The sequence below is a fragment of the Podarcis pityusensis genome (assembly GCF_964106645.2).
Source record: "Podarcis pityusensis genome assembly, chromosome: 13".
NCBI lineage: Eukaryota > Metazoa > Chordata > Lepidosauria > Squamata > Lacertidae > Podarcis > Podarcis pityusensis.
In genome coordinates, this window is record NC_138038.1 from 28,407,646 (window position 1) to 28,423,055 (window position 15,410).

A 15,410-nucleotide genomic window follows, 5' to 3' on the forward strand; every position below is an offset into this window, starting at 1 on the left:
ATGTTTTGTTCCTTTCTAAGGAATCAAGCTCAGCCTTCATGGCATTTAACCATGGCTCAGCTTCCTTTGAATCCAAACCCTGGATGTCTTGGAAACTTGAAGGTTCAAATACCTTCTTGGAGCTTTTAACAGCTGTTACTGCTATCGTAGCAAACTCATCAGCAAATCTCTTTGGAGGTCTGCCTTTTGTGGCTCTCTGTGACCTACGAATTAGCCTTAAGTCTTCAACACTCTCCTCTTCCTTCTTAGGAGAAAAGCGACCTACTGTGAACAATGGTTCCTCTAATTCTTGATCAGAGCTTTCAGAGGGTCGCATAGAGGCTTTCGCACTCTTGAAATCCTCTGAATCACCCGATTCAGTTTCAGATTCAGACTCAGAACCTTCATCAGTGGGTTGTTGTGGTTGCTTTTGACTATCCTCAGTCTCATCACCGTCATCAGGATAACATTGGAAAATTCCCACATTCTCCCCCCACTTTGCATTGTACTCAACACTTCTCGTGAGCTTAATTGTCTTAGAGTCAGTCATCATTATTCTGTAAGACCCTTTCTGATAACCTAGAAAGATACCATGCAATCCACGCTTGTCTAACTTGGAGTTTTGTGGTGAGCGAACCCACATGTCAGAACCAAAAATCTTCATGTGTTTGATGTATGGCTTCTTGCCAAACATCTTCTCATAGGGGGTACAACCAATCGCTGAAGATAACCTGCGATTGTAACTGTAAACAAAACACGAGAGAGATTCGGCCCAATAACTCTCTGGAAGATTGGCATCATGCAGCAAGGTTTTTAACCCTTGAAGCAATGTCTGATTTGCCCGTTCCGCAAGTCCATTCTGCCATGGCGAGCGAGGACTAGACAAATCGTGTTGAATTCCTTTCTCAGTCAGAAAAGCTTCAAACTGCTGAGAAGTGAATTCTCCCCCGCGATCACTGAAAAGAGTCTTTATCTTCTTACCATGCACATTTTCCAACCAAGCACAGAATTCCTTGAACCTAGGAAAAGCCTCTGATTTCTGCTTGAGATTGTACACAAAAATATATCTAGAAAATGCATCAATGAGAACCATGAAGTACCTATTTCCACCCAAAGAGGGCGCTAGTGGTCCAACTAAATCAGCATGAACAACCTGGTATGGTTCTGTAGCTTGCCTACTAGACACCTTACCTTTCGCAGCCATTTTCACCTTGTTTGCTGCGCATGCTTTGCACTTCATGTGGTACCTGCAGGGTTTAATAGTCATACCTTCAACCAAGGCAGGCATTTTAGATACTGCCTCAAAATGCAAATGACCAAATTTTCGGTGAAAATCATGAATACATTCTGCATGCAAACTTTTGTTAGAACCTGCAATGCAACAAGTGTCATCCTTTTCAACATCATCATAATACAAAACAAACAAACGATCAACATATTCTGCATGCAATACATAATCATTTTTCTTTGTGATGATGCACTTCTTGTTCTTGAAGGAAACGTCAATGTTCCGCTCATTCAGCTGTCCAACGCTGAGCAGATTATGTTTGGCGTCTGGCACGTAAAGCACATTCTGTATCGATAAGTCCAAACTGTGAAGAACAACAGTTCCGTAGCCTTTACTGGGAATAGTGTGGTCATCCGCCTGGTGAATCGCACCTTCCTGCGGTGTAAAAGACACAAACAGTCTCTTATCATTGCACATGTGGTGGGTTGCCGCTGAATCAACAACGAAGAAAGATCTAGATGTCTTCTGGACCTCTGCAACCTTTGGAGTGAAGCGTGAAACCATAGCCTTGTGCTGCGTTGTCCTAGACACCGGACCTTTGCCTTTGCCTCGGCCTTTTCCGCGCGATAAGCTATCGCTGCGCTGCTCTGTCTTGGCCCTGGGATATCTGCATTCCCTCTTCATATGGCCTAGACGTCCACACGAGTAGCATTTCACTGCCTTCAAAGCTTTGGCGCCATCTGGTGGTTCCACTGCACTATGGGATGACGTCTGTGAAGACTCCCCCTTGCCCATGCAGCTAGCACCCCGGCGATCTGCTTCATTTAAAATCACGGCAGTAACATAATCCACTGTCAGCTGAGCAGTTGGTCGCACAGCAATCTGGGTTGCAACAGACTCCCAACCTGAACCCAAAGATTGTAGTATCATGAAAGAATACACAGCCTCTGGAAAGTTGAGTCCTCTCTGTTGCAGCTCATGTCTCAGATTTTGCATCTCCATCAGATGTAAACGCACATCTCCACCTTCAGCAAGAGCCATATTATGCAGCTTGTTAAAGTAAAACATAGTGGATCCAGCTTCTGTCCTTAAGTGAGCTTCTCTCAAAGCTTCCCAAATTTCTCTGGCTGAGGTCTTATCACGCAATAGACAGAGCTCTTCTGGGGATACTATCAATGTAAGAGTTCCCCTTGCTTTGGAATCCTTAGCTTCCCATGCATCTGTAACTGGAACTGGGGGGGTTTCTGTAATCACCTCAAACAAACCCTCTTTCCGCAGAATTGCCTCTGCATACAGAACCCAGTCGGCATAATTTTTCTTGCTGAGCTTAGGAATCCCACAAGCATCCTGAAGGGCCATCATGACTCTGGCATTAGCCTTCAGCGTCATATATGCTGCTTTAAATCTTGCTGCGTCACTGCTGCAGCTGCCTTATTCCAAAAGCGCACTTAAAAGTTACTTTCGATTTCCCCAGCATAGTAACTTGTGCCTGGGAGCCTTTTGCCTATTCCCGGCAAAACGGCTTTGAAAGTTCAAAGTCCAGCCATAAAGCCATTAACTAGAAGCTGGCAGGCTGCCCGGAGCAGTAGCACATACCTCATCAATCACTTTTACGCGCAGAGCAGATTCCGTTCCGACCTGTCCCTCTGCATTCCGATCCTTTGCCGGCACTCCGATTCGACTTCTGGAGCCCATAACCACGTGTTGATTTAAAGCAGAGTCTCGTGCCCAGCGGAAGGATGAGGAGTACGTGCTGCATACTCTATATTGCTTTATTTACAGTTCAAAGCTGGTATATTACAGAAAGACATCTTGCCTCTGCCGGAGCAGAAAATGCATCCTCTCTCCTCGACAGCTCGGAGAGAATCACACAGTGAAAAACAGGAAACCAGTGTACGTCACATCCAGTCTCCCTTTCCCGTGAGAAACTCCAACAGTACAGACTGTGGAATGTAAACACCTGTCTCGTGACAAGCCCTTTCGCTGCACAGTGAAGGAAAGCAGAAACCAACACTAAGTTGGGGTTTATTTTAGCTCTCATTAAGACTTCCAACTTTTATTCTTTTTACCCACTGACATGTTTTCATTGGAGAATTTCATGTGTCTTATCTATAATACTTCATTCCAATCTATAGAGGGGAAGAGGCAAGGAAGCTTTGCTACCAATTTAAGAAGAAAGATGTTCATTCCATCACAAGGTCCCCTTTGTCCTTATATTGCATGCCCAGCTGCATAGTCCCCCACCACCACCTGGCACACCTGACTCCTGGGGGGTGTGTGTAAATGAATGGACACAACAACTGTCTAGGATTTAAAATGGCCACAACTTTATTGATTTCAGATGTAAAAAGCCTTGGCACAGGCATTGGGTATATATCCCACTCAGCCACCTGTTGGGGAACTGAGGGATGACAAGGTCTATTTGAGGATGGGTCAATTTCAAAATGCAGGTTTACGCAGATGGCCCCCCAAATGCTGAGGGAAGCTCTATGGCCCACTGGCCCTAAGCAACTGGCTCTTTGGACAGAGACTTCCCTACATTCCCCTCTAACCAGTTACCCTGTTATCGCCCCCACAGAAACCGGGGAGGGGGGTGAATCACCACTCCACCACCCCACAATTGGATGAAAACCAAAGGATTCTGCCCAAGGCCTAAAGCACCAACTTGTGACTAGTGCTGAAGGGAAGGTGAAACTTGCAGCGCAGGGAAAATTCCTTCCTGGCCCCAAATACAGTGACTGTCATAAAACCACAGCAAAGCCCTCCTAGCTGTAAGAAAAAATGGTTAAAGCAGCAAGAATTAATGTGAGGAGGGAAAGGGTGGGTGACATGCCTGACCGACTGGATGAAGAGCACTGTGTCGGCTGGGATATATATCTGCGGGGCAGACCTGAGTGAAGCCTGCCCAACTCAGGTCTGCTCACCAAACCATGTCCCCCCAGGCCACCGCAGATTGGCCCAATTTGAAAACCGGGTTTGGTGGGAACCCGTGAGCCTTTGTGGTGGCTGAGGAGAATGTGCACAGCGTCCACTGTGCGGTGTGTCCACATCGGAAGTGCCGCATCGGCTGCAAACTTCACTCACCAGCAAAGCTCATTATCCGAAACAAGTGTTTGCTAAAGACTTAACCTGGAACTCCCTGTGGCAGTTTTGCCCAGAGAATTAACATCATCTCAGAGGAAAAAATAAAGAACTGCAAGATGTAGTTAGAAAAAATAGGCTAGAATGTCTTGTACAGACCTTTATTATAGCCACGTTTTGTTTGAGGAAAGAAATGGAAAAGTACCATAGTATCTATATCTAGGTGTTCTGCTACTTTGAAAGAAGAGGTCAAAGAGGGAGAGCATGTTTGGAGTTACAAAGGTCTCTGTGTGTTAGAGTGAAACAAGGGGGCAGTTCTATGGAGATTACAAAATCATCAGATGGAGTGATGAGGTCTGTCAGGACCTGCTGCAAATATTCTACTGATTTTATAGCATGGTGATGGAGCTCTGGCGATATTATTAGCAGGAATGAAAAGGAGGAGATCCTTTATGGAACTAAAATAATTGAAAATATGTTCTAAGGGAATGGGACATTGGGTAAACCAGTTGAAATAAAGGACCTATGATAGTCCTCTGTCAGTTATGTCAATTAATTAGAACTAGCATTGGCTATAAATCATGTATGCAGACTTTCCAATATTCAGGCCCCAAGTAATAGGATTTCAAGTGATACAGCAGAGAAAGGTTGTCTTCCTGAGGTCCTCAAGAGCTCAAGTCCTCAGTCAGAATGGACTGGGCTGATCAGTGGTCTAAAGCAACTTGTTATTAGTTTTCTTGTGATGTAATATGTTTTAGGTGTCCAAGGCTGTGATCTGGAATATGTCAAAGCTTTCTCACCTTATGCTTGTTTGGTTTTGCACATTAACTAGTCTCATGAAACTTGTGGTAGTTGCTGATATTTCTTGGGGTTTATTTGAACCTTACATAGTAGAGCTTCTTTCCATAGCTCAATATTCCGCCAGATAGTATACCTCAATAAAGTTGTAAACTTCTGGAAGCAAATGAACAAAGATATATTGTCAGGAGGCTCAGTTCTCACCTCCCTGAAATAAAGGTAAACATTTCTATATATTAATGGTCAAAGATGTTGCCAAGATCTGTAATCTGCCAAATATTCATTTCAGTTTTCAGTGTGAACATGGTGGGATTGCAGGAATTGTAGGTTGGGGAGCTGATAGTCAAATATTCCCCAAGCTGCTAGGAACTACATCTGTACTATGAACTTTGACTTGATTTGTGACACTCTTGCAAAAAGCTTCACCACAACTGCCTTACATGTGTGTATTAACATAACCAAATGCTATCATGTATTTTCATATATGCTAATTCTTCCCCCATTTTTCAAAAAACACAAAGATAAAACAACTACATGCAATCAGAGAATAGTCTACAACAATTCTGACAATTCTCTCTCTGTCTTTCTTCCTCCCTCCCTCCCTCCCTCTGTATTTTTCTGTGTCAAGGTTTTATGTTAAAATTCAGCTCATCTGTTTCTGAAAATAAACTGAACATAACCCTTTACAGTCAAATGAATGTGAATTAAAATTTTGGACTACTTAAGCATTTTAACAAAGTATTTTGCAGGTAGGAAGATTATATATTTATAAATAGGTGGCACTCATATAACATTGGCAATTTGGGTTTCTGTTTCAATAATTATTTAGTTGGTGGATGGAATAATTCATGGCAAAAGAAGAAATAGTAAATAAAACTGTGGTGACAGAATTTATCCTCTTAGGATTCAAGGCGCTTCCTGAATGGCAGGCTCTCCTCCTTGTTATATTTTTAGCAATCTACATAGTGACAATGTTTGGAAATATCCTTATAACTGCAATGGTCCTAACCAATAATCATCTTCACAAGCCTATGTACTTTTTCCTGGGAAATTTGTCTATTTTAGAGATCTGCTACACCTCAACAATTCTCCCTAGAATCTTGGTAAGTTTTATGAGTGGCTATCATGGGATTTCTTTTAGTGGGTGTTTCCTCCAGTTCTATTTCTTTGGTTCTTTTGCTTGCACTAAGTGTTATCTCTTATCAGTGATGTCTTATGACAGATATGTAGCAATATGTAAACCACTGCATTATGTGGCTATCATGAAGAGTAAGTTATGTGTTCAACTATCCCTTGCTCCTTGGATACTCGGTGCTGTGCTTACTGCATTTACAACCTTCCTTGCATCTCAGCTGAAATTTTGTGGCCCCAACGTAATTGACCATTTCTTTTGTGATTACACACCATTGTTAACGCTCTCCTGTAGTGAAACCCAACAGGCAGAAGCACTGATGTCAGTCTTGGGATCAGCATGCATCGTGCCACCTTTGATCCTGACCTTTACTTCCTACATTTGCATAATCTGTACCATTTTGAAAATCCCTTCAAACAGTGGCAAGAAGAAAGCATTTTCTACCTGCTCCTCTCATCTTATTGTAGTCACCATTTTCTATGGGACCCTAACTATGGTGTACATGTTACCAAACACTGATGCACTGAGGGATCTGAATTTGCTGTTTTCTATACCATCCTGATTCCCATGTTCAATCCCTTCATCTACAGCCTGAGGAACAGAGAGTTTAAGGACACTGTTAGAGAAGTCTTCGGCAAACTTGTACCTATGAGAAGAATTCAAGGAATCTAAATGCAGTAGAACGAAATGCTTCTAGAAGCACTTTTGCGTATGTAATTTGTGACTTGTAATTTAAATGAAGGTGGAAATATAATTACAGAAACAAATGCAATTGAATTTTTTTTTTTAAATAAGAATGTCCGCATATTAGCATAGAATCATAGAGTTGGAAGGGACCACAAGAGTCAGATACTCCAATCCCTTGCAATGCAGGAATCTTATGCCCAGCCTGGGGCTTGAACTCATGACCTGAGATTGAGAGTTTCAAGCCGTACCAGCTGAGCTATATGACACTTAAAAGGGTGGAAGGATTTTTAAAAAGTAGTAGCATTGTACCCTTATAAAACAGATGCAAAAAACACTCAGTGTCCCATAAAATTCTGTGCAGAATGGCTGCATTTGCTCATTCGACTCCATAGCAGAGATATTCACATATTTAGCAGTCTTTTGTAGAGAGATGTTGTTGGACACAATTTCACTTTCAGATGGCTCTTTGCATGCAATAGCTGAAATCAGCTTCGAGTATTGCATTTGAATTATCTTTTTTTTTAATAATATTTATTAAAATTTCAAAGGATACAAAAATTACACAAAAACAAAAAGTAAAAATACAGAAGGTAAAAATACAGAAAGTAAAAATACAAAAAATTAGAAAATACAGAAAAAAGAATAAAGAAAAAACAAAACAAGTTCATTTATTTTCAGATCCTTAACTGTCATTGCCTTCTTTCTTAGACCTCCTCCTCCTCCCTTCCTTTGTATTCTAATTATTAATTATCCCAGCAAATCCTTTCCTTTCCATGTTTCATAAAATTCTATCATTACATTACCCTCGACTAATTTAATCCTATCTTTCTATAATAAAATAAACCTTAAAGTTTAAAACTTAAGTCTTAACCTTACCAGCTTCTTGTGATCATAATATTCTTTCATAATTCTTTATGCATCTTTACTAAAGCCAGGTAATTTCTTCCAACATTTTTCTATCATTCATCAACTTTATAAAACATTCTAATAATAAAGAAAAAGAGAGAGAAAGATATAGACAAGTCCAATCTTTATCCAATGTCCCTTCCTCCTGGTTCCGGGATTTGTCAGTCCTTATCCGTCAGTCTAACCCGGTGACCTTATGTCCGAGGCCCTCAGGTCACTTCCATGGCCCTTCCGCGGCTCTTCTTCATACTTATAACTGTAATTTCCCTTATCTCCTCGTGATAACTCCAGCTTGACAGTGTCTCTTGCTCATGATAACTCCAACTTAGTAATGTTTTTAACCCTTCTCGTCAGATCAGACCCTTTTCCGTATTCATCACTGCATTCCATGTAGTATTTAAAAGCATGTTTCGAGGGCCCTCCAAAATTGAGAGCCCCCACAGTCCCAAATATATTGCAGCCCATTGCCATATTTAAAAAGTCCAGACATCCCAACATAGGGGGGTCAATCCAGCCCCCCATTTCCAAGCCACACCAAACTTTCCCTTTCCAGATCTGGCTTTTTCCAAGTTCATTTATCCAGTCCGAAGGATCATACTCCTGTTGGGTCTGTTCTGTCAAAACACACTCCTGATTAAATGCCACAAGCTCCTGTCTTGTCAAAACACACTCCTAGTTTGAATCCTGAGTGGGCTCCACATATTTTCCCACAGTCTGGTCAAGACATTCCACTGCCTGTTTAAGATTTCTAGTCGAAATGACCATCCGGTTCACCTTATCATGTAATTCTTCCAGTAGAGCATTTGTTTTGTAAAAAACGCAGACCAAAGCTTCTGAAAACATTGTCCTGCACAGTCAGACACTTTCCCATGGTTATTTTGTAACAGCTGTCAGTTCCCTCGAGTTAGTTACAGTTTCAAAAGCTCCCCCTAGGGGGAAAACTTATATTTATTTTTGCTACAAAGTTTCCCTTTCCCCCCCCCCCCCCAAATACTTAAGATACTTTGTCCATGTATATTCCTTTAGAATGCGAAAGGGAACAGTGGAATCACAAATTTTCTCTTCTTTTAGCTGTCTGTCAAAAAAACAATTATCTTGATAAACTCACGTCAGTCCTGACACCCCCGCTCCAGGATCAGGACGGAGGAAATTAACTTCCTTTTGCGATTACTTCAAATAATCCAGAAAAAAATATTCCCAATTTAAAATGTTGAAATCCACTCTTTTAATAACAATTTTCTAGGCTCTAGTGTAAATTGCCTTTGCTTTGTTCTATTTACAAAAGAACAGAAGGGTGACTTCCTGTTTAGCCCTTCCCGCTCCGTACCAAATTCAATAGATTTTTTTTTTATAGTCCGATTCTATCCTTTTCACAAATCTTTATTTGATATCCCATTTGTTCGAATTCTAAGTACTCACGGGTGTTTGTTTTAAAGTCCAAATTGTCCCAGGAAAGAAGGCAGCGCTCTCCGGCAGCAGCTATGCGGCTTTGCTCCACGGAAATAGCGATTGACTCACAGCACCATGCCGCTTCCCCCTCCTCACTTCGGAGCCCGTTAGTGGGTTCCTTAGCGGATTGGGGGGGGCGCTAAAGGTGCCCGCCGAGTCCCACGGTCACAGGCTTCATCCGCCTGTGATTTTGAAGGGGTCCCCGCTTCGCCGTAGCGGAGTAGACCCTGTTTACCGCGGAGCCAGTCCCTCCAATTCAGAGGGAGTCCGCCATTGCCGGTGGCGCCACCCCGGAAGTCCTGCATTTGAATTATCAAGTTCCCTGCATATATTTCATTAGATATTGATTCAGTTGACTGCTGGGACAGCAAAACTGAAGAGAATGAACTGTAGGAAGAATACAACCACTGTCACAGAAATTTAACCCCCTGGGGTTTCAGGCTCTGTCTGAAAGGCAGACTCTTGATTTTGTTATGTTTTGGAAGCCTGCATGGCTACAGAGACTAGAAACCATTAGCATGTGGAATCCTCGGGCAGCTTCCAGTGTCCCCATGCCCAGGTAGGACCTACCACTCACATCTTTATGTCCCTACCCCTGTCAGAAGAAGTTACTGAAATTTCTCCCCAGCGTAAAAATATCCTGGGGCCTTATACAAACTTAAGGACTGCCCTAGCTAGGAATGGATCAGTTAAATTTCATTCCATTTCAGTTTTATCATTCATTTATTAGTCACATAAAAACCCATGCTCAAATAATTATACTGATGTGAGATCTGTTCAGGACTTCAAAGTATGTGAAAGGAAAAACAGGGGTGGAACCAGCAAACCAAAGCGTTGGGAAAACTGCAGGCAGGGGCAGCATGTGGACACATCAGCAGAGCAATAAAACAATAAGATGATAAAACAATAAAGCAATAAAGTAAAATAAGGTGGGAAGAGGCACCGCTGCAATCAGTCCAAGCTGTAAAAAATAAAAAAAAATCATTTAAAACAATAAATCTTAACTAAAAGCTGGAGGGTTTGCTTAATTAATTCAAAGTGTTGGTGCTGACCTTTAAAGCCCTAAACAGCCTTGGTCCAGTATACCTGAAGGAGCGTCTCCACCTCCATTGTTCTACCCGGACACTGAGGTCCAGCGCCGAGGGCCTTCTGGCAGCTCCCTCACTGCGAGAAGCCAAGTTACAGGGAACCAGGCAGAGGGCCTTCTCGGTAGTGGCACCCGCCCTGTGGAATGCCCTCTCACCAGATGTCAAAGAGAACAACAACTACCAGACTTTTAGAAGACATCTGAAGGCAGCCCTGTTTAGGGAAGCTTTTCATGTTTGATGGACTACTGTATTTTAATATTTTGTTGGAAGCCGCCCAGAGTGGCTGGGGTAACCCAGCCAGATGGTTGGGGTATAAATAATAAATTATTATTATTATTATTGTTATTATTGTTATTATTGTTATTATTGTTATTATTGTTATTATTGTTATTATTGTTATTATTGTTATTATTGTTATTCTGCCGTCATCATCTCCATCTTGTTACAAGCAGTTCAAGTAATTAACTGATGAATGCGCCAGGGTCACCCTCAAAGTATGTGTGAGGGAATAAGGTGTGGAAGGGGCATGAAACTATGTACCTGAGGCACATTGTCAACATCCCCATTCCTGCTGATTCTACCTTGGCCATACCATGTTGAACAGGAAATTCTGAAGGGAGATTCTTCAAGCATTTGGGTGAACACACTAAGAGCAGCAAAGAGCACTGTCTGCACAGGGTTCTCTTCAGAGGATTGTATGAATACTACTACTACTACTAATGAATTTTATTTATACCCTGCCCTCCCCAGCCAAGGCCAGGCTCAGGGCGGCTAACACCAAATATATAATACATTAAAAACACAAAATCAAACAACTGATTAAAATACAGCTCAAAATCACAGTAAAATCAGAATAAAATTAAGTGGCCAACCCACAAATCACAGCCATGAAGGTAGGAATATTAAATATTTGCCAGATCCGGTCACCCGTGCTGGTCCCATATGGGCTAATAGAAAGGGCCAAGAGGGCCACTTACATACAGGGTTTCATGGAAAGAAGGGGGTCAGACTGAGCCCGGACCAAAGGCCTGGTGGAACAGCTCCATCTTGCAGGCCCTGCGGAAAGATGTCAAATCTCCTTTCAACTCAATGCATGGAGATTGTGGTGGAATCATTGGGGACATTGCTGGCATGCACAGTCCTGTGACTCCACCACAGTTTATTCCCCCATATGGCAGGCCAAGATCAGATCCCAGTTTGCTTGCCTGAATACCCCAAGCTTCTCAGAGCCCAGAGAACCCGGGGGCAAATGAGATCCCAAGTACCTGAAGACATACTTCACTAGATTCCAGTTACTGCCTTGGAAGGATGCTTCTAAGGCGTCCCATATCACCAATGCTAGAAGATTCCCCGTCTAAGTTAGAGTGGAAGGATGAATTGACCCAACCCTAGAGAGCAGAAATGCCTAGAAATTCAGGCTCATGTGGCCACCTTGTAACAAGTGCATGCCCCAAAACCCAAAGAATCTCCATGACTTGTAATTGAAGACCTCCTTGCAAGTCAAAGAATCAATAGCAGAATTAAGTGCTTGCAGCTACTACTGAGTATGGTCTGAGAAATCAGTTTATATAAGCCCTCAATTCAGATGTCATAGCTGCTAGAAAAGTGTAGGTATTTTAGTTTCCAGAAGCTGGTAGCCTGATCTTCCCTATCTCTTGGCAGATCTCCTGTTTGCCAGAAGCTCTGTTTGCCAGGAAATAAACTTAATTTTGGACAGCTTTATTGTGCTTTGACCTTGGCTTCGCCTAGATACTTTTTTTTGGACTCAACTTCTTCCGGACAGGTGATTTGAATCCCAGCCTGTGGTTGACCTTGTTGTATGGAATTGCTCCAATGAATGTTCAAGAACTGATATTTAAGCTTGTTGGAACAGGGCACTCTGCGTTCTTTGGGGGGCTGCACATTGCTGTAGTAGTTAGTACGGTGGCCAGATGATATTACAATAATTCCAAGAAAGGAGGTGCTCAATGAAGATAGTCTCTCAAGAGAGCTGATGGGACTGGCCCTGCTTTCTATCTCTCCCTTTGTGTTAGCTATATTATTTTAAGGGTTTTTTTCTGCCGCATTTCCTGTATTTTTTTGTGGAGGAGGTGTTCATTTTGTAATTTGATGTCTAACTGCCTGCAATGCAAGAATCTTTCACCCAATGTGGGGCTTGAACCCACGGCTCTGAGATTAAGAGTTTTAGGCTCTACTGACTGAGCTATCCAATCCCAATAGATGGTACACTATCTTTCTCATTAAGGTTTGCATGTAATTAATGTTGGATAAAGAAAAGATATTCAGATATGGAGTGGGTTATCAAAGAGGCTGACCAATCCGAGAATTCACATCTCCAGCATTCCCTGCAGATGCTGCAATCTTTCAAATTGACATTTTCTCTTTGGGGAATTTCATGTGTGTTTACCATAATGCTTATTTCCATTCTATAGAGGGGAGGAGGGAGGGAGATGGAGGACATAAATTCATCCCACTGAAAGGTCCCCTTTGCCCTTTTGTTGTGTGAAATCAGCATCGGCTTGGAACTCCCTGTGGCTGAATTGCCCAGAGAATTTACATTGTGTTAGAGAAAATATAAAACATTGGATGATGTAATCAAACTAAATAGACCGGAATGCTGTGCACAAACCTGTATTGTAGTCAGATGTTTTGTTTGAGGAAATGGAGGAGTACCATACAATCTATATCCAGCTATTCTGATATTTTGAAAGAAGAGGTCAAAGCAGTGATTGGGAGAGCATGTTTCAAGGTAAAAAGGTCTCTGCAAATGAATGCAAAAGATGGGAGTAGTTTCAGGTGTGTGTGTGTGTGTGTGTGTCATAATCAGATGGAGTGCTGACCTCTCTCAGGACCTGCTGCACATTTTGTATTGATTTTGTAGCACAGTGGGGGGTCTAGCAGGAGTGATGGTGAGGAGATATTTTATGGAACTGGTTTGATAAATATGTTCTGTGGGTTCTCATTCACTATTAGGCAAGGGATATATAGGGCTGCATCCAACTGCGTTCTACTCAGAGTATGTTCATTGTAATTAAGGCTCAGACTTACTCATGGTCTTATGTTTGTGGATCAACATAACCAGTCTCCATCTCTCTCATACATATATGTGGTTCTCTATGGCTCTTAAGATTTTAGGTTCAGATCATTTATATCTGGGAATAGACGGGGGGGAGGGGAGGAGGAAATATTTCCAGTAAGATGATATGAATTAGTAATATCAACCAAATGATGATTTCAGGAGCTCTTCACAGTCCTTTGGCTAAAATAAAATGCAGATTATATAGGGTGTTGGCCTTCTAATGTCATCAGATGTAAGTGCTAGAAAGAAGTGAACTCAGCAACACAAAATGTATTCTGAGTGATAGAATATATTTTCTGCCAGTGGCAGTTTATGTTTCCCATCTCTTCTGACATATGCTTTGATTTTGTTCAAGATTGTCATTCATTTTACATTATCTTGGTCTCCATATTTTTTAAAGGAATTATTAATCCAGGCTACAGAGATAGAATATTTATAATAATTTGATTAGTTTTCATAGCTACATCACTAAGAAGTTATACACCATGTGACTTATCTAGAGGGTGTTGGTTGATAGATAGATAGATATATTCTATTCATGGAGTTAAGTAGATGGCACTCACAGAATGTTTCTATCTGTGCTTTCTGTTCCAGCACTTATTTAGTCTCAGAATGGAACAATTTGTGACAAAAAAAGAAAGGGATAATGAAACAGTGGTCACAGAATTTATCCTCCTGGGATTCAAGACGCTTCCTGAACTGCAGACTCCACTCTTTGTTATATTTTTAGCAATCTACATGGTGACAGTTGCTGGAAACTTTCTTATAGCTACAGCAGTCCTTGCTGATCATCATCTTCACAAGCCCATGTACTTCTTCCTGGGGATCCTGTCTATTTTAGAGATCTGCTACACCTCAACAACCCTTCCAAAGCTTTTGGCTGGCTTGTTGAGTGACTATTATGGGATTTCTTTTAGCGGGTGTTTTCTCCAGTTCTATTTCTTTGGCTGTTTTGCTTGCACTGAGTGTTACCTCTTATCTGTGATGTCATATGACAGGTATGTAGCCATATGTAAACCATTACATTATGTAACCCTCATGAACAGAAGACTATGTGTTCAGTTATCAGTTGCTCCTTGGATTATTGGGGCTGTACTTACTGCAATTACGGCATTCTGTGCATCACATCTGAATTTCTGTGGCCCCAATGAAATCAACCATTTCTTTTGTGATTATACTCCATTGTTAATGCTCTCCTGTGGTGAAACCAAGTAGGCAGAAATGTTGATGACAGTGGTGGGATTCACAGGCATCATGCCACCATTGATACTGACCTTGACCTCCTATGCTTGCATTATCAACACCATTTTGAAAATCCCTTCAAACAGTGGCAGGAAGAAAGCTTTTTCTACCTGCTCCTCTCATCTTATTGTGGTCACCATTTTCTATGGTACCCTTATCATAGTGTACATGTTACCAAACACCGACACACTGAGGGATCTGAACAAAATCTTTTCTCTTTGCTACGCCATCCTGACTCCCATGTTCAATCCCTTCATCTACAGCCTGAGGAACAGAGAGTTCAAGCAAGCGCTTACAAAAGCCTTCAGAAAATTTGTGTCTGAGAGAACAATGGAAGGAAACCAAATGCAGCAAGACTAAATGCTTCTGTAACTGAGGAGACAAAGGAGACAAACTGAAAAGAATAGAAGCACTTTGGAGTAAGTGATTTGCGACTTGCAATTTCAAAAATCCACCAGTGAAATTAGTGAAACTAACAAGACTGAATCATGCGAAAGGCTGGGCTGGATGAATCCCAAGCTGGAATTAAGATCGCCGGAAGAAATATCAGCAACCTCAGATATGCAAATGACACAACCTTGATGGCAGAAAGTGAGGAGAAATTAAAGAACCTTTTAATGAGGGTGAAAGAGGAGAGCGCAAAATATGGTCTGAAGCTCAACATCAAAAGAATGAAGATCATGGCCACTGGGCCCATCACCTCCTGGCAAACAGAAGGGGAAGAAATGGAGGCAGTGAGAG

General features: G+C 41.8%; 2 protein-coding genes, 1 long non-coding RNA gene and 1 pseudogene across 4 annotated transcripts in view; 2 read left to right on the top strand and 2 right to left on the bottom strand.

Annotated features, from left to right (window-relative positions):
- Positions 1-15,410, bottom strand: part of LOC308461817 (olfactory receptor 5AP2-like) — a gene marked incomplete at its 3' end in the record, with an annotated part of 253,933 nt that overhangs the window by 206,540 nt on the left and 31,983 nt on the right. The window lies entirely within an intron of this gene.
- LOC308461825 (olfactory receptor 6B1-like) lies at positions 5,935-6,780 on the top strand (the record flags this gene model as incomplete). The annotated part of the gene is made up of 1 exon (XM_080978990.1): positions 5,935-6,780. The coding sequence occupies one exon, from the start codon at positions 5,935-5,937 to the stop codon at positions 6,778-6,780; it is 846 nt and encodes a 281-aa protein (XP_080835116.1).
- On the bottom strand, positions 10,189-11,675 carry LOC308461577. Its single transcript, XR_013978909.1, has 3 exons — positions 11,614-11,675; positions 11,326-11,404; positions 10,189-10,221 (listed from the first exon to the last, which is right to left on the bottom strand). It is a non-coding gene; the product is annotated as an uncharacterized lncRNA (long non-coding RNA).
- Positions 14,040-15,029, top strand: LOC308461827 (olfactory receptor 6B1-like; annotated as a pseudogene). Its single transcript has one exon. The product of its transcript is annotated as an olfactory receptor 6B1-like (transcript).